Genomic DNA, 18541 nt, shown 5'->3' on the forward strand with positions numbered 1-18541 from the left:
CATTTTACAAGTCAACGAAAAAAAGGGAAGGCTTTTTTGGAAAGTGTCTTATGCCTTTTTTTTTCGTAAGAAAATTTACACAAAACTTATCTTTTTCTTTTTTGCTTTATTGACTCCATTGTAGAAAATCAGCCTCCCCTCCTCTATTTCTTCCTCCAACAATGGTAGCATCGGTGACACCAACGCCTTTCTCTCAAAGATTACTGGTAAGATTTTTTTATTTGTTCTTCATCTTTCCTTTCTATCTATTCTTTTTGACCAAATTTTCTTCCTTAATCTTAAACTGGTAAAGATAATGCTCTTTGGTTCATTTTGAATTCCTTTTTCGGGTTTTACTTTCTCATAAAGAAGGATTTTTTTTTTGTTTTTGGTTCTTAATCTCATGTGTTTTTATCACACCCCGAAATGTCAATTTAAGTTGGAATCATGATTTTGGGTATTAATTTGAAAATTTTACAAATTGAGTGGGTTCTAGTGGAAATAAGAAGAAATGGCGAGCTGGTTGTAGAAAGATTGGATTTCAACTTTGGTTTTGTTACAAAATTTCTTAGTGGGAGACATGATAATTATGAATATGCACACTTGGTTGTTGAGTTTGATATCGGTGAAAGAAATGCGTGAGTAGTATATAAGGGAGAGATGTTATTCTCTGATGTGGTTTCTTTATTTTTTTGTTCTTTCTTCATCTTCTTTATTGGTCTGGTTGAATGAAGAAATATTAAGAGTGGTCTGCATAGAGGAAAGAATCTAAAGGTTGTACATAAGTAATTGATAATTTATTAAGCTTATAAGTTTCTTAACATTTCTGTGTTACGAATTTAAGTAAATGAAAGAAAGTTAAGGATTTCAGTTATCCATTGAATCTGTTCTTTTTGGTTGAGGTTGTGGATAATCATTTAAATGACCTCTACATGCAAATTATGATTCTTATGATGATGAATTATCTTCATTAGAAATTTTGAAATGGTTGTTATGTTTGTTGACTAAGGAGGCTTGTGTAGTAAGAACAAAGCTAAGTAGATGGACAAAGCGTCAACCTCTAGGTGGGTTCCAGAACTCAAAACTTAAATGGTTGTTTGTTTACCTTCAACATCGTGTGCTAAGTAGGTTTGACGGAATGTTATGCAAAATATGAGTTGTTCTATGGCTGAATGATGCATGTTGAGTAGATATGAGAATACATGATTGGTCATAAGTTTAATCACGTTGAATTGATGAAATGTTTGGCATATTGTGTGTCATGCATGAATAGTAGCATTAGTTGAATGCATGTGTATGAATTATGCAGAGTTGTGGAGGGTTGTCGAACTGTGATTGAGATGGAAGATGGAGAAGGGAAAATGATATGTGATTTTCCTCCGGTAGGACATGTAAATGCAAATTGAAATTGGCTAATGACCTCGGCCTTGTGAGGGAACACTTATGTGTTCAAATTAACAAGGAGGATTTGCGGAGGTTCAGGTGAACTGTATTGAAAATGAATATTAATGATATGTGGATTTGCGAAGGTTTAGACGAACTTTATGGCGAAAGGTGCGCACCAGTATATGAGAGCCTTTTATGGGACGCAGGAGAGATCTTTATGGGATGTGAAGGACTCTACAGAGTCGGAGACTTTAAGCTGTATGAATGAATACAAGATCATGGCCATGGCAAGAGCCAATGAGGTCCGTGAGACAGTTTGTGTTTATGAATATGCTAATCGTGCCTAGATGACATAATCCAATGAAGGTTCACGAGATAAAATCGCATTTATGAATATGTATATATGTGATTTCATCTATGTCTTTGCAAATATGAGATCCGCGTGATAAGTTCGCCAAGAAAGAGTTCATTCTCTTGTAATATATTATTATGTGCAAAACCAAAGATACGAGCTATCTATTTATGCGAGTTTGTATATGAAAGATATAATAGTCCATCAGGACTATCTCATATGTATGATTCCTCAAATAGGGGATTCACTCTTAAGAATCCACCTACATGTTATCTATTTCTAAGAGTGGACCACTATGAATGTGATTTCTGTTATTGCAAAACAAAGGTAGGATAAGAAAATCTGCCAGATTTGTCTAATGGATTGAGGAGAGTAGATCTTTTCTATTAATCCATAATAGGGGTCTTTCTTATGAATCCACCGATATGTTTCTCTAAGTGTCAATATGCAGATTTCGGGTCTGAAACGTGAATCCACAAGGATCGTACTACGAATTTGAGTCCATAAGGATAAGTTATTAATAAAAGTTTGGAATAGGGACTATTCGCCAAGCTTTGTCTTACTTGGTTCTCTGTATTTATTGATGCGAGGCATACTATGGGAATTATTTGTGGGTTATCTTTTACAAGTTCGCAAGTAAGAATTCGCAAGGATTTCCTCTTAAAGAAATAAATAGATAAGGGTCCACAAATACAACTAGAGATAAAATTAGTAGGATAATTCGCTAAGAGATCAATTGTTATTAAATTTGATTTTGGTATTACATCTATGAAATCTCATCAGTGGAAGCTTTATGTGTTCAAGGCTTTGTATAGCCAAATATGAAATTTTTTATTTTCAAGTCAACATGAATGTGGAGCTGTGAAACACAAGTTTACTAGTGTCGTATTGAGGAATGTATGAAAACTCACTAAGTTCAATTGAATTTATGTATGTGTTATTAAGTATTGCAGGTAAAAAGAGAAAATTTGAGAGTTCGGGGAGGGACTAGGCCATAATCCACTATGTTAAGGCAAATTTGTTTATTAGTCGTATTATGCATACAACGGGGCAGCCTAGAGGCGAAACCTCAAGGTTATAGTCGTAGATGTAATTAGCTATGCTCAAAATGTTATTTTCAAACCTAAGCACATAATCAACATGCTAAAGACTACTTTGTAAAAATATTTTGCTTATTAGACTAAAATATATAATTGGAAGAAATTCATCTATAATGCAAGGTTAAAAAGAGGATTGTGTTTTCATAATACTTGTACTTTGTGAATATGAATTTCGGGTTGCAATAATAATTAATTAGTTAATTTTAGGATATTGGGTGTAGCAGTCTGTAATCCTGGAACAGCCCGATTTTGGGTCTAGATGGAACAGTGGTTTTTGGACGACAAATCCGACGAGGAAAAAAAAATGTAATGGCCTGAATTTTCAGAGGTGTCGGAACGGTGATTCGAGATCACTAAATTCGACAAATGAGTAGAAAATATTATTAATTTAGTGAGTATAAGTTAAATGTGAAGTTAGGAAAATTTTTGAAATAGTGAATAGTGCACTAGAAATAAATATTAAAATAATTAGAATAAAAAAATAGGGTATCAAGACCTCAGAGATTTTAAATCGAGCCATAAATATTTTTATAAATATTTATGGAGTATTAAAAAGTTAGTATTAAAGTTTCGTTAAGAAATTTTAAAGTTTCGATAATTAATTGAACAAAAAGGACTAAATTGTAACAAATGCAAAATTATGGGAGATGATTAAATAGCTTAAATGATAAAAGGAAGAGGGCTTCAAAGGCAAATAGACCGAAGGTCTATTTGGGCTGGACAGCAAGGGCATGAAATCAGCAACAAAGTAAGGAGAATTAAGGGCAAAATTGGAATATTGCAAAATTTACTTAATAAAGTTAGGACCAAAGTGGAATTATCTAGATTTTTCTTTATTTTTCTGCATTCTCATCAGCAAAAAAACACCATAGAAGGGTTTCCTTAAGGTGGTTCTTCCTATTTTTACTGCAGGTAAGTTCAATTCTTGATTATTTCTTGAAATTTTGGTGTTTTTGTGACTTTTATAACTAGGCCCACTTGTTGAATTCATTAGTTTTTGATTCTATGAAAGAAGTTGAAAGTTGCTATGAATATGTGCTGGAAGTATATGATGATTTAGCATGGAATTAGAGTTTTAAATTGTTCATATGCTGATTTTATTGAAAGAATTGAATAGAAAGTGAATGTTTGGGACCTACTAGTAAAAGAGTTTGAAGATAGAGTTATATGTGAAAATTCTGAATTTCAATAGTTGTGAAACAACTTATAATGTCTAGGTAAAGTATTAATTGAGAAAATTAGATTAATTGAGGGGTTAATTGAGAAAGGACCGAATTGTATAAACTGTGAAATTTGGGGCAAAATGGAAATCAACATTTTGCACTAAAGTAGTTTTGGACAGCAGCAATAGTATAACTTTGAAAAATCACCAAAAATTGTGAGAATTGAATTAGAGGGTGAATAAAATATGAAATTAAAGCTTGTTAAGTCTAGTTTCTCATAGAAGAAACAGTGGAAGCAATGGAATTGTAAATCATGAGATATAATAAATTTTGTGAGACAATGTTAGAATGATTTGGGGTTCCCCTGTTCTGACTTTGGAAAATCATAAAAAATTGAAGAAAAATAATTATGAGTTATAATTTATATGTTTAGAATCATTAATGGGTTTATTTTCAAAGGAAATAAATGGAAACATCATCAAAATTTTGTACAATTAGATAATTCATTTTTAGTGAAGAGTGGTCGGAACTGTCAGACAGCGAAACAGGGGAAACTTTAAAGAATAAAATGTACTATTTGGCTAAACCAAAAATTCTTAAAATTTTGTGGTAAGAAGGTATATGAGTCTAGTTTCAGGGAAAATTAAAATATCTTAATTTGGAGCTCGGTAGCTCTGGATAAAAATAATTTAGTGACTCTAACTTGGATAAACAGCTTTGAATATACATGTGAGTGAATAGTGAAATTATAACTAATGTTGTTTAAGTGTGTTATACACATTAAGGATGTGGAATGGAGAGGAGGAGGAGGAAAATTGGGAAATATATGAATGATTTGTGTATAATTGGTCATATGCTTGATTATAATTGATAAACGATGAAATAGAAATGATGCTTATATTTGTGCATTATTGGTCGTGGTTTAAGCTCATGTGTGAAAATAAAGTTTCATAGTATGTGTGTATGGTATATTCGGTATATGATTTAGCATGAAATAATGTCATGAATGGTTTATGAATTAACACATGTTGGTAAGCTTGATACATGAATAAATGTTGTGCTCATCCATGCTTATAATGCTTATGCTATATGTGTATTTGACTAACATATTTGGTGTATATGCTTAGGCTTTGGCCAAGTAGTGGCTAAATTATGCCACGTTAAATTTATAAGTTATGCATTGAAATGGTTTATCGTGTGGTTAGTTCCAAAAAGAGTTATGTTTAAATACACTAGCTTGCAACTATGGTTGAATGATATGTTTATACCTTGTGTGATGTGCATAGAAACAAGTGTGGAAAGTTAATGAAATAGTAAGTTCATGTGGCTGAAATTTAATGGTTAAATGTTAATTTCATGAATTATATAATGTATGATGAAATGTATTTAGTGTTGAAATGAGAGTAAAATTAAAATGCGAAAATCGAACAAATGATCAAATTAAGCAGAACGCCGGATTTGAGTACTTCTGATCAAGAGATAAAGTGATAAGTTGTAGCTTTAGCTACACTTATCTGATCAAGTGACAAAGTGATAAGTACTGCACTTATCTGATCAAGAGACAAAGTGATAAGTTGTAGCTTTAGCTACACTTATCTGATCAAGTGAAAAAGTGATAAGTGCTGCACTTATCTGATCAAGAGACAAAGTGATAAGTGGTAGCTTTAGCTACACTTAACTGATCAAGTGAAAAAGTGATAAGTGCTACACTTATCTGATCAGGTGACAAAGTGATAAGTGGTAGCTTTAGCTACACTTATCTGATCAAGTGACAAAGTGATAAGTGGTAGCCTTAGCTACACTTATCTAATCAGGGACAAGTGATAAGTGATCATGTGTAAGACCATAGTTATACTATGGCAAAGTCAAAGTGAAGTACTCAATTTTCCGTAACCGTTCCCTAATTTGATTAAGGATGGTAAGTGACAAATGGGCCCAAATGAATTAAAGTAAATGGATAAGTGGTAGTGTATTTATACCAGGATGATGTTGTTATTTAAGCTAAAGTGATATTTTCATTGCAAAATTGAGAATTTCATAAATGTGTTATTGAATGGTATAATCGATAAACGTTGAGTTAAATGGTAAATACGTATTAGTGTTGAACTTAATGTCATTGGATTGTACGTGAATTAAATGAAAATTGCTAGTGAATTGATTTAAATTGTGAGCATGAGAAGTTGCGAATTGAATGAAATGGAAATGAAACATTGAATTGCATTAGTATGTATCAGGTCTCGTAGGCCCTAATTATTATGATTATAATATTTTGAGGATATATTGTGAAAAGTTATAGAAGCGTGTTAATTATTTTGAAAGTTTTAATTTAGATGAAATTTTATAACTCGGTTAAATACGTTTACAAGTGTATGTGTTTTGGTAATGCCTCGTACCCTATTTCGGTGTTGGATACGGGTAAGGGGTGTTACAAATCCGACCTAATGATCGGGTTGGGTATAAAGTGTTTCAATTTCACTTTTCTTAGCTAAGTGATGAAGGAATGTTATTGCTTTGATTGAGTTCTAAAGTGATCCAAATACTTCCTAATTTAACTTGTGATATGCAACAACTAAAAGTGAAAGGGAAAAAAAAGAAAAAATGAATAAGAGTGCTATTTGTCTTTGGCTTTTTAGGATAGCATAAAAATTGTTCATTTTTCACTTGAAGAATATATTGAAATAACAAAACCCCACATCTAAAAAATACAAGGTTGTGGAGTGTTTGTACTACTATAAATAGAGGTAGTTTCACCACCTTTAAATCATCTCAAAATTTTCCATTTTCTTGATAAGGCAATTTTTTTGTCTTCCTATTTGTAATTTTTCACTTGTATTTTTTGCAGTGTAATATATTTGGTAGTGTTCAAGGATGTAGGCGTAATTTGTCGAATCTCGTTAAATTTTTGGTTTTTTATTGTTTTATTTATCTTTTAATATTTTGTACGATATAATTATAATGATATATTGTCTTATTAAATTACATTGTAGGGAAATTTTATCTAGAAGATTGGGTTTTAAGAGATATCATTTGTGACCCCTCCAATCTTTCTTGGGAATTGAATCTAGTGTGATTTTTTAGTACAATAATTTACTCTCTTTTACCTTATTCGCACAATAAATGGGTATCAGAGCTAAAGGTTATTCAAAGTATACTTTGTGGTTGCGGTTTAAACTGATCTTCAACATAAGAAAAGATTTTCTACGACATATTAAAAGATTATGGTTGAAATGATAAATAATCCAAGAGCTCTAGCATTGTCTATACACACGAGATCGACAGTGGCAAATACAAGATTGACAGTGGAAATCTTCAATGGAATGGGTCTTTTTGGTATATGGCAAAGTGAGGTTCTAAATACTCTCTTTCAACAAGGTCTAAACATTACCATTGAAGAAAAGAAACCAAATGACGTGGAGGAGAAATATTAGAAGACTATCAATTATTGGACATGTGGTACAATTCGATCGTGCCTTCTTGAGAGTAGAAGTTGTTGGAAAAAATTCGGTTCGAAAATAATTTTCTTGCACGGTAGAAAATTAAAAATGTGAAAAATGACCCGATTTGTGATATTTATAACAATAAACCCTAGATCGAATTCATACTTGTGTTTTTGGATGGTCGGATCTTTGTCATTCTCGACTTTCAACCAAACAATCTTTTTCGCTATTTTCGTACCACGACTGCTTTGAGTGTAGGCTCAAACAAATCGAATCAAACATAGAATCAAAAATATTTTCTTTACTTTTAGTGGGAAAGTAAATCCCTCTTAAATAGAAACTGGAAGAATTACAATTCTTAAAAAAGAAAATTTATTTTTAAAATAAATTTCCACTACTTTCTGCCAGAATATAAATATTGAAAACTTCAGAGAAACTTATATTTTTCTCTTTCTGTTGGTGCGATTTGATGTCTACCAATGTCATCTATTTATAAGGAGAGTTGGTAGAATCCTGGTTGAAGTGGTAGAATGCAAATAATATTAAATTAATAGAAAAATCTCCAACTCCATATTATTTAGGGAGAAGGGCGACAACCTTAGATAGGAATACTGGGGTTTTTCGTCCCATGTATTCCATATAAGGGGAGTTGGGCCTCTCCTATATTGGGTCAAATTATATGTGCTTCATGAACTTTAACTGTAACACCTTATACCCGATCCAGTCGTTAGGCCCAAGCTATAGGAGGCTACAATAATATACCGGAACATTTACAAGTAATTTATTCAATAATACTTAATACTCAATAAATACAAACTAATTCCATGTTAAACATGCATTACAATCAAAATCAAGTCTTAATCGGGCTTACGAAAGCCTTTGAACAAATTCGGAACTAAATCAGGACCAATCTAAAATATTTACAAATTAACAGATATAAATGCAAAATAGGGGTCACACGGCTGTGTGATAGCTTGAGGCCGTGTGGTGCATAAAGCTTGTTGAGTAATAAGTGGGGCTACCACCTATGAGAGAGGTGGGTTGTGCACCAGGCTTTGGGGATAAAGTAGTGATACAAACTAAACAGTTAAAATGAGTAAATGCGACAAGTAAGGTCCATCTCAAACACATCTAATGTTTTACATTATTACTTATCATTGGCTTGGCAAAGACACAAGGGCCTTTTTAGAGTTTTGAAGAGGGTAAGCCGAGGGGCTTACAAACTAGAGTTAGCGGCAATACTCAAGGTTAGCTCGGTGTTCAATGTAAGTATGTCAAAGCCTATTTGTAAGGATCATTAGGATCCTGATTGAAGCAAGTCGGAATGGAGGCAAGTAGGACCAGTGGCCTCTTACGATTGAATGTATAAGAGAGAAATACAAATCAAGTTAGATGATGACAGAGACATAAGCTGAGGCAAATGTTCTGAGGGGTGAAACTACCTGATTGACAAGTTGGGAATTAAACAAGGCATCGAGACCGTTCCAAGACCCATGTCATGGGTAGCAGATCAAAGATTGTGACCATTGCATATAGAACATCCTATGGAGGCCAACTGATGAAATGGGGCTCATTTAACCAATTTGACCTGGCTCGGCTTGTGGAATATATGGAGAAGCCCATCTACTTGAAGCCTTGGTGACCTATTGAAACATTCCAGTAAAACTAGAGTTATCAAGGTAATTATTGTAAATCTTAAGAGATAAAGATGTATATAGTTTAAATCTCTTAGGACTCTTATCTTGTAAATAGGCACTAATTTTAGCCATCAATGTAATTCGATCTGTATCATTGAATTTGAGGGAGCTGAACTATACATTAAGGCCTTCCTTCTCATTTGTGATCACTCAATTGTAATCCTTCAAAGTAGTAGAGATACTTAAAGAGCATTTACCCAAACACCTTGTGTGCATTATTTTCTTATGGCATTTTTTGTTCTTTTGTTGCTCTTTTTTTGAGTTGCTTCCACTTTGATTCGGTGCTTTAAAGAATTTCGATGAAAATTCTCACTTTGCAAGAGTAAGGCCGACTTAGGCATATTTGAACCTAAGAAATTGCTTAAGACCGCATGAACTGCGGGACTAAAGTTCTAACCCCGTGACACTTGGCCATAACTTTTGATAAATAAATATATTATAAACACTTTTATAACATGTAAATTATTTGTTATAATATTTTTTTGACAATAATTTTAGAATTTTTTTCGGATTTAAATAATACAATTTTTTGCTACAACTATATAAAATATACAAATTATTTTTATAATACTCTTTAAGATTTATAATATAAGAAATTTTTTCATAACCATCTCAAACACTCATTTGTGTTCATGCTTATAATATAATTTTTATAACTTGTATAAAAATATTTTTAAAATTGAATTTGGGTGCAATTACCTACATAATTACTCTAATCCTCACCCTCTCCCCTAAGAATTGAAAAGTGGCAATTGTGGTGCTCCAATTATACAAAATTCAGTAGGACCATCAATTACAATGGTTTACCCAAACATGCCACCCTTATATAATTACAAAAATTACACCTAAATCCAATTATTATGTGACTTTTCAAACACTATTTTATTATGTTTGTTTTACTAAAAACAACTTTTGAAAACTGATTTCAAAGAAATTTGTTTAGCGGAAGTTTTTTTTATGCAGAATTATTCAAACACCAGAAATATAATCTTTTTCAAAAAATCACTCCATTTTCCAAAAATCATTTTTTGAAATTAGTTTTTAATGAAACAAACGAAGTCAAAGATTGAATTTATTTGAAAAATTATACCGAATCTGTAAATTGTCTATTAAAGTATTTGTTGGCAATAATAAAAAAATTAAAATCAGGATATTCACTTATATGAACAAGATTTAAACTCTTAACCAGAAGGAACGAAGTAGGCTTCCATCACGCCACAATTATAAGTTAATAATTCAACCACCTGGCTGATAAAAATATAATAATATAAAGGGAAAAATATAAGTTAAGTACCTGAACTTGTCCACTTCTCCCAGATTGGTACCTATGGTTTTCTTATCCCAAATTGGTACCCGAACTTTTTTTCCTTCCACTGGTTTGGTACCTGAGCCTAACGTTGTTTAAATTTTGCTGATGTGGCAACGCTGGTCAATCGCACGTTGCCACATATCGTAATCTCAAAACCCCATTTGACCTTTTTTTATCTTCTGACTCGACCCTTTTGGTTTTTATTTTATTTTAATTTTTTTATTTAAAGTTATATTTCATTAATTTTTCCATCAATTTTCACCATCTTTTTTAACATTTTTTTTCTTTCGTTTTCTCTCTACATCATCTGTTCTGCCATTTTATTTTCTTTTATTTTTTCAACAGTTCTCAACATCTTTCACCTTACATCTCCCTTTTTTCCAGCTTTGGTTTTCTCTTAAAATTTCCCCTATTTCTTTTCTCTTTTTTTCTTTCCTCTTCTTCCTTTTCCATCTCTTTCATGTCTCCACCATGTCTTATTCCATGAACAGAAAATCAAGTGCGCAGAGAAGTGTTGTGTACTGCCATTGCGGTTCAAGGGCACCTGTTTGCAATGCGAATACTCCATAGAACAAATGGAGAAAATTCTTTAGGTGTTTTAAGTTCAAAGAGGTAAATTAGGCTTTAGGGTTTTGATCTGCCATTGCAATTTGCAGAGAATTGTTGTGTATTACCATTTTTAATATTTTGTTTATTTTTTATTGTATGTGTAAAATGAAGACTGGGGGATGTGATTTTGTTCGGTGGGTTGAAGGTGACAGTGAGGGGACGAGCTTAACTATAAAAGAAGAAAAATGCACAATCGGTGGAATAATGTTAGAAAATAAGATGTTATTGACAGAGAATAAAAGATTAAGACTTAAGAACGACGAGCTCAATATTGATGAAATGCAAAGAATGTGCTCAAGGGTAACTCATTTGGAAGAGAAGATAAAATTGTACAATGATAAAATGTCTAGGGACAACAAATTAATAGTTGCTTATAAGTTGTTAATTTATCATAGATGATTTTTTTGGTTACCTTGCTTTTGGATGGTGAAATGTTGTTCAAGTATTTCCATTAGTTGTTAAGAATGAATGAATTGAATGAAATGGAAAATATTTTTTTTGTCCATAAATTGACATCCATAAATTGAACCATCCATCAAAATACAAACATCAATAAAGTGTCCATCAAAATACAACAATTAAACTGTCCATCATCAAAATACATAAAAAAAATCATCCAACAAAATAAAACCATCCATTGTATGTTAACAAAATAGGACCGTCAAATTAATCATGGATTAGCATCAACTATCTCTATGGTTTACGATTGTGCTTGGGTAGGTCTTTAGACTTAGCATTTTTTCGTGTTCCTACTTTCCTGAGTCCCGTCAACAGTTTCCTTGTCCTTCCTTTTATTGGTGCACTTGGTTGGGGCAATTATCATGGTTTCCCCTCTCATACCAGACTACAATGCCTAAAATACATAATTAAAAAACATATCAAAATACAATAAACAATTTAGAGGTTGGCTACTTACATTCAAAATTTACATCCCTGTCCTATCATCGGTGTATAACATAATCCCTTGCACAGCTTGTTTTCCCTACTACGAAGTCTTGTAAGTATTTGTTGTGTTGAAAAGGTTGGCATGGTGGGAGGAGTTGGTTGTGTTGAAGGAGCTAGTGGTGATGATGTAGATGCTTAAGATGCAACAGTTTGAGAATGAGCTGGTGGAGCATGATCAGAAGGAGCTGGTGGAATATGAGTTGTTGGAAGTACTCCAGTTGGTGAAGGTGTACTCTGCAAATTAAACATGTTAGTAGTTCTCAAATTAAACATGTTTTGCATTAAAATTCTTATAAGTTAATAACACTTACAATAGTTGAATTCTAATAGCTTTTGAAGTTGTGTCCAACCATGGAACACTTGTGGCACTTTATCTTCCTCCTCCTTCTAGACAGCTTACTCCCACTTATCTCTTCCTCATCTCCGACTCTATTTGTTTTTTTGTCTCCTAGGTATTTTCCTTGGAATAGGAGGGTTAATTGGTCCCATATCAGATTTCAACCAGAATTTCTCACTTGGGACAGTAAACAATACAAAGCCATATAATTGTTCATGAACATATTTTTTAAACCCCTTACAAATAAAATTAGAAATATCAACTTTTTTCTACAAAATTGCTGCAATAACATGTGGACATGGGATGCTAGTGAGATGTCATCTCCTACAACTACATGACTACTAAAATAAGTCAACAACTACAACATCACCAAAGTTGGCTACCTTAAACCCATCTGCTCCATTCCATTTAACATGACAATATGAACTCATTTGGATACTCTTGTGTAACTTCTCACATATCTTAGGACAGAATTGATCATTCCAGTTTTTAGTTTTGGCCAAATTATTTACAATCCTACCCATAACATACTGTCTAATTTCTTCTAACATGGAAATTATAGACATTGACCTAGCTCCTAAAATTTCTGCATTAAATGACTCGGAAAAATTGTTGTCAATTGCATCACATATAGACCTACCAGAATAAAAGGCCTTTGACCATTGCTCAAGGTCAGTCCTAAGTAGACTTACCTTGGCACTTGTTTGATACGGTCAATCTTTTCGTTGTGCTTTTCAAAGTCAATAGTTATGTATGATTTTCAAGCTCCCAAAAATGCTTGTTGCAGGTCTCCTCTAGGATTTTCTTTCCTTTAGTTGGCATATAGATGCCTTACACAAACTCTATGCTCAAACCTTGGCACCAAATCAGAAATCTCTTCCATCAATCCCTAAATGCAAACAAAAACATTAATATTAGATGGTTGGTTTAATCAATTAAGCATAATATCATAAAATTATTTAAGTAAACATACCTTTTGTTTGTTAGTCATAAAAGTGAATCCAGAACCATCACTAATTACTAAATCTGAAATAAGATTATTAAGAAACCATCTCCATATTTCTCTGCTTTCATTCTCCACAACTGTCCATGAGAGAGAGTATATTTGGTCATTAACATCTCTCCCCACAGCACACAGAAGTTCCCTTTTGATTCTCCCTTTCAAAAAGCATCCATCCAAACAAATAAATGGTCTACAACACTCTAAAAACCCTTTTCTCAAAGCACTAAACCCTACATAAAATTTCCTAAACTTGGGAACTTCAATAGGGGTTGGTCTTTCTACAATCACCTCTATACTGTCATCTAGATCTGCTTTTCTAAGTGCATTTGCATAGTCCCATAGTCTATTAAACTCATATGAAACCCTTCTATTTATTTCCTCCAGTACCAATTTCCTAACTCTGTTGCATGTACCCCTGCTTAGCTTAACTTTCAACTCTTCATTGGCTAGTTTTTGCATCTCAGTTAACTTTAGCTTTGGAATCAATCTAATCTTACTTAAGAAATGCTCCCCAACAAACTTGTAAGATGCCCTTTTGTTCTTAAAATTAATAGAACACTCATGGGTTTCTATGAAGGATTTTTTTATCTTGTAACGCCCATCACTATTATCTACACAAGCATATATTCTAAATGGACATCCATCTACCCTACATTTAGCCTTAGTCCTACCCCTCTCATTCCTAAGATACACAATATCAAACCTTTTTTTCTTGCATACTTTGCTAATGCAATCTTAAATTCCTCTGGTCCCTTAAACACCATACCAAGCTCCAAATGTGGTATTGGATTATTAGGATCGAAACATATATGTCTACTTCTAAAAACTACCTCACCATTTGAATCACTTCTATAAAACCCCAGATCCGATGAATCAACGTATTTATTTTTCTTTTAGATGAAGAATAATCGAAAGAGTATTAGAGATTGTGGAAGGTTTCAAACAAATTGAGGGTTTTCTTTCAAACAAATTGAATCGAAATGATTTCTCATACGAAGAATCAATGTTAAATATGAGATTGTTAATAACTATTATCTGGCTTTTGATCTTCAACAACAACAAACAAAACCAAATAGTTTTCTTTTAGATGAAGAATAAAAAAAAACTTAATAGTTTTCTTTTAAATGAAGAATCGTTCAGACGAAGAATCAACAAATTTTTCCCCAAATGCTAAGCTTTTAATTCTTTCAAACTTTAATTAATGTTATATATAATTTGTTTTTCAAAGGGATAGCAAATGAAAAAAAATACAGGTCAAATGGGGCTCCCAAATTGCGACACGTGATGGCACGCGATCAACTAGAGCTACCACGTCAACAAAATTTAAACAGTGTTAGGCTCAGGTACCAAACCAGTGGGTGTAAAAAAAATTTGAGTACCAATCTAAGACAAAAAAAACCATAGGTACTAATCTGGTATTAGTTGACAAGTTCAAGTATTAATCTTATATTTTTACCTAATATAAAAGCATGAAAAATTGTTTAGCGAAAGAAAGGAAGTAGTTTCCCATATACCCGTATTATCAAATGATGATGAATCTGCTTCATCCCTTCTCTAACGATGTCGGGCAATTTAGAGAAGTTTTACCCCAAAAGGTTTCAATGGCTGCCTGGCATGCATACAAATGAGATTGCATTGTTCAAGGAATAAAACTTGAAATCAAGGGAGGAAAATAAAAATACAAATAAAGTGCAACTCCATGGTGTAGGACTGTAAAGCAATGTTATCAATGGAAATAGTAGCTATTGCGAAAATAAAACCAAAAGCGTTTCTAGTACTACTAGGGCACTTTAAAAAGGAAAATGCACAACTTGATCAAACCATCATATGGTGGATAAAGTAACTTTTCGAATGTCAATCTCTAAAATTCGTCGTCATCTTCCTCTGCAATGTGCTTTGCAAGCTCTTGCTCCTGTTGTTGTCTTTCTCTCCTCTTCTCAGCACTTTCTTTCTCCTTGTGGGAGTTTGGTGGGAACCGAAGTGCACGCACAGCCTCGTTATGCATATTGAGGCAGAAAGCAATCCTAGAGTTGAATGCCGTTTGAGGCTCAGTTGTAGAGTAGATGTCACCCGTCTCCTTGGACAGCATACATCCATTTGAATGATCCAATGTCGCATCGATAGCTCCATCTCTGATTGCCTTGGCTACTATGCTCTCAGCATCAGCAACAGAGTCCAATCTAAGCTTCTTCGCAACATCAGCCAGTGCGATGCGAGAATATGAGATACTTATGTTGCGTAGCCCAGTCCGAATGACATTATGCCGCAGCCTAACAATCAAGTTATGGGTCCGGTCTGAACTGAAAGTAGTTGAGAACTTCTCAGCAACAGATCTGAAAAGCTCCAAATCACCAATGCGGACAGCCTGAAAAATACACAGATTTTGTGTTCTCAGAACAATTAGTAAAATCTAGGAACCACAGAAACCAAAGAGAGTCCAAATGATTATAACGAGAGGATATATGCACATGATTCTCTCCATTTCGTTTCAAGGAAAGACATGCTTGGAATATCAAACTTGGCTCTCTATAAAGTAAGACGACGACTACACAAACTCAAACTCACATTTGTCAGTTCAAAGTATGGCCTCAATGCTTTCTCCATGCCTTTCTGCATAAAAACAGTCCTCTCGGGGATTTCTCCCAGCAGTAATCGAACAATGATTGCCCACTTGTTGCATTGAACCCGAAAACCAAGGGCTGCAACAGGAGCTTTCCTAGCAGCTTGGAGGAGACATTCTTTGGCATCTGTGTACTCCAATTGAATTGTCCTAATCTTCCCCAAGTAAAAGAGGTAGCGGCAAAACTGCAGAGGATAACCTTTGTCTTATGAATGGAATCAAACTATAATGTTTTTACAGTTACAACAATAACCATAAGCCATGACAAACTCCAGGTAACCATTTAATAACCATAAAAATGCAGTCGGTTAACATTTACAGTTCAAAGACAAAGATAACAGAAAACCGTGACTTACCTGTTGGTTTGAGTGAGCTTCAAATCTAGGTGCCTTTGATCTCAGTTTCTCAGCTTGGTCATACAAATTGTAATGGAGGTAATTGCGAAGTAGGAGGTTAAGAAGAGTCTCCTGCATGAGAACAATATTTAAAAATATGATCCTATCAGAGAAATAATTGCTCAAATGTTTGAAAATTTACCTGACCCAGCTCGTCATGGCGCAATGTTGCAATCCGGTGCAGGGCTAGAAGGTTACTGTCAAATTAAAGATCATCCTAATTAGACCTAGAATGTCATATGTGCTTCTGATCATGAATAAAAGAAACATAACATGCTGAGGTTTATTTAAAAGGAAACACACATCAGAAAAGATGCTAAAGACAGCATATGACAAAAGTTAGGAATGAATCAAGTATAGCTCACCTCCTAATTTCAGAAAGAGTACCAGTGAGTTCATAGCAAAGAGAGTAATATAAGTACAGCCTAGCAGCTAGAACATCGAGAGTCCTCCTGTTCAAATTCTTCAGCCGAGCAATGCTTGCAGAGGAACATGCCTTTGCCTGAAACAAGATAACATCATGTTCAAGAAACAGGAAACATCCTGATGAAATTATTTGCTAATGTACCTCATCATATTTCTTTTGATCAATCAAAAATATCAGGACAAGCAAATAGCAGTAGATTTCTAGCTCTGGCAAGGAATGCTTAGCAGGAGGTTGAGCTGTGGAGGTTGCAGTGTCGACTTCCATCTCATTCTCATCTTCCTGAAACAAATTCAAGCCATGAGTTCTTAAAAGAACAATTAATTCAAGACTTATTAACTTACAGTCATTGTACTCATAAACAAAATATTTCTGTAAGGTGAGAAACTAGACTGGCGACAGAGAAACTAGACCGGCAACTAAGGCATTTCCTTGAACTTGGAACCAGAAAGCCTACTACACTGGTGAAGGTGACAACGGGGAAAATAACATCATATAAAGGGCCAATCACCAAAAATTAACTTCAAAGATGCAACCAATTATTTTCTATCTTTAGCATTTGTTGCACTTCAATGCCTTTAATTAACTAAGACATCATGTCTAATCTAAGAGGATGGAATGGCAATCACTTTACCACAAGGGGGAAAAACACTTCCACATTAATAACTGAATATTACGATGTTCCATCAAAAGATTACCTTAGGAAGATAAGAAGAAAGACGAGTGAAGGCCTCGGATCCAGGGGTAAGAGCGAAACTAAGGAAAGAGGAAAGCACGGATGCCTTCAACTTCCGTCTTAAAGCCATTGTAAGTCGTATAGCCCTCAAAATACGGCGAGCTTCACGGTCATAAGCACCGGTCTCAATCAGAGACGCAATTTCCTTCAAATCTAACAGAAACCCAGAAAATTTTATTCAAATCCGTGAAAACCCACAAGTTACCAGTCCAGAAAACGCTAAAAGAAAATCAGATTTCTATCACCAAACGTCAAAAAATATGCGCTAGAGACATTTGGATGTTATAGATGCATAGATAGATTGTACTTACGGTGCAAAGTGGATGGAGAAGAGGAAGGAACGGAATTAGACGGAGCTGGTTGCTCTTTCATCTCCACATCTTGAGTCATCTTTGAGAATCTGAAAAATGCAAATTGAAACGAAATTTGACGTGAAAATCAAGGGGAAAAAAAGGTGAAATATTGATTAGGGAGATGCTTAAAACTTAAAAAGCACAAAAGGAAAGGAGAAAAAAATTACCTTTGATTCACGAAAGGAAGAGGTGGATTTTGGGGGAATCGAGAGCCGAGCCTGCAGTGGACTATGGTTTTAGTTTCTTCAGCAGTAGGTCTTGTGAGAGGAGTTGAAGAAAGCGAAAAAGTCCGGATTGAACGACGTCGTTTATATGGAAATCGGAAGTCATTATAGAAAAGGTCTAGAGAGCCCAAATAAACTCTATATTGGGCCAAGGCCCATTATTCTGTTATCTCCTGTCTTGTGGGTTCATATATATAACTATATTTATTCATTAATTCAACAATACTCCAAGATTGATTCTTAAAGGGCTTTTCTTAGTAAGTGTTGTATAAATTATTAATTTTTTCTTAGTTTTAAAAAGAAAATAATACCAACAAATAAAATGTGATACGTGTCATGTTTTTTTATTGAATATCATATACTTTTTGGGTAAATGATACAATTAATAGTTTAAGTATCACTTCTAACTAAAAGTGTTCATGTTGGATTGGGCTAGACTTGGGTCCAGGTACCATACATAGTTGTTAAATGC

The 18541-nt window shown here is 33.8% G+C and overlaps 1 protein-coding gene across 1 annotated transcript; it reads right to left on the minus strand.

Moving 5' to 3' along the window:
- Nucleotides 1–14952: 14952 nt before the first annotated feature.
- On the minus strand, nucleotides 14953–18133 carry LOC105785930 (probable 26S proteasome non-ATPase regulatory subunit 3). The gene is made up of 9 exons (XM_012612137.2): nucleotides 18013–18133; nucleotides 17804–17892; nucleotides 17455–17645; nucleotides 16901–17038; nucleotides 16698–16834; nucleotides 16475–16529; nucleotides 16294–16404; nucleotides 15883–16122; nucleotides 14953–15682 (listed from the first exon to the last, which is right to left on the minus strand). Exons 2-9 carry the CDS (start codon nucleotides 17880–17882, stop codon nucleotides 15179–15181), a joined length of 1455 nt encoding a protein of 484 aa, XP_012467591.1. The 5' UTR covers nucleotides 17883–17892; nucleotides 18013–18133; the 3' UTR covers nucleotides 14953–15178.
- Nucleotides 18134–18541: the final 408 nt, after the last annotated feature.

This window comes from Gossypium raimondii, chromosome 1, assembly GCF_025698545.1.
Source record: "Gossypium raimondii isolate GPD5lz chromosome 1, ASM2569854v1, whole genome shotgun sequence".
NCBI classification, from domain to species: Eukaryota; Viridiplantae; Streptophyta; class Magnoliopsida; order Malvales; family Malvaceae; genus Gossypium; species Gossypium raimondii.

Bases quoted from the DNA above. Each gene is read 5' to 3' on its own strand.
- LOC105785930 (XM_012612137.2), bottom strand. From the start codon at position 17,882: ATGACTCAAGATGTGGAGATGAAAGAGCAACCAGCTCCGTCTAATTCC. The intron at 16,405-16,474 runs GTAAATTTTCAA...GTTCTCATGCAG, and splicing joins GCCATGACGAGCTGGGTCAG to GAGACTCTTCTTAACCTCCT. The intron at 16,123-16,293 runs GTAAGTCACGGT...TATCCTCTGCAG, and splicing joins AAGCTCACTCAAACCAACAG to TTTTGCCGCTACCTCTTTTA.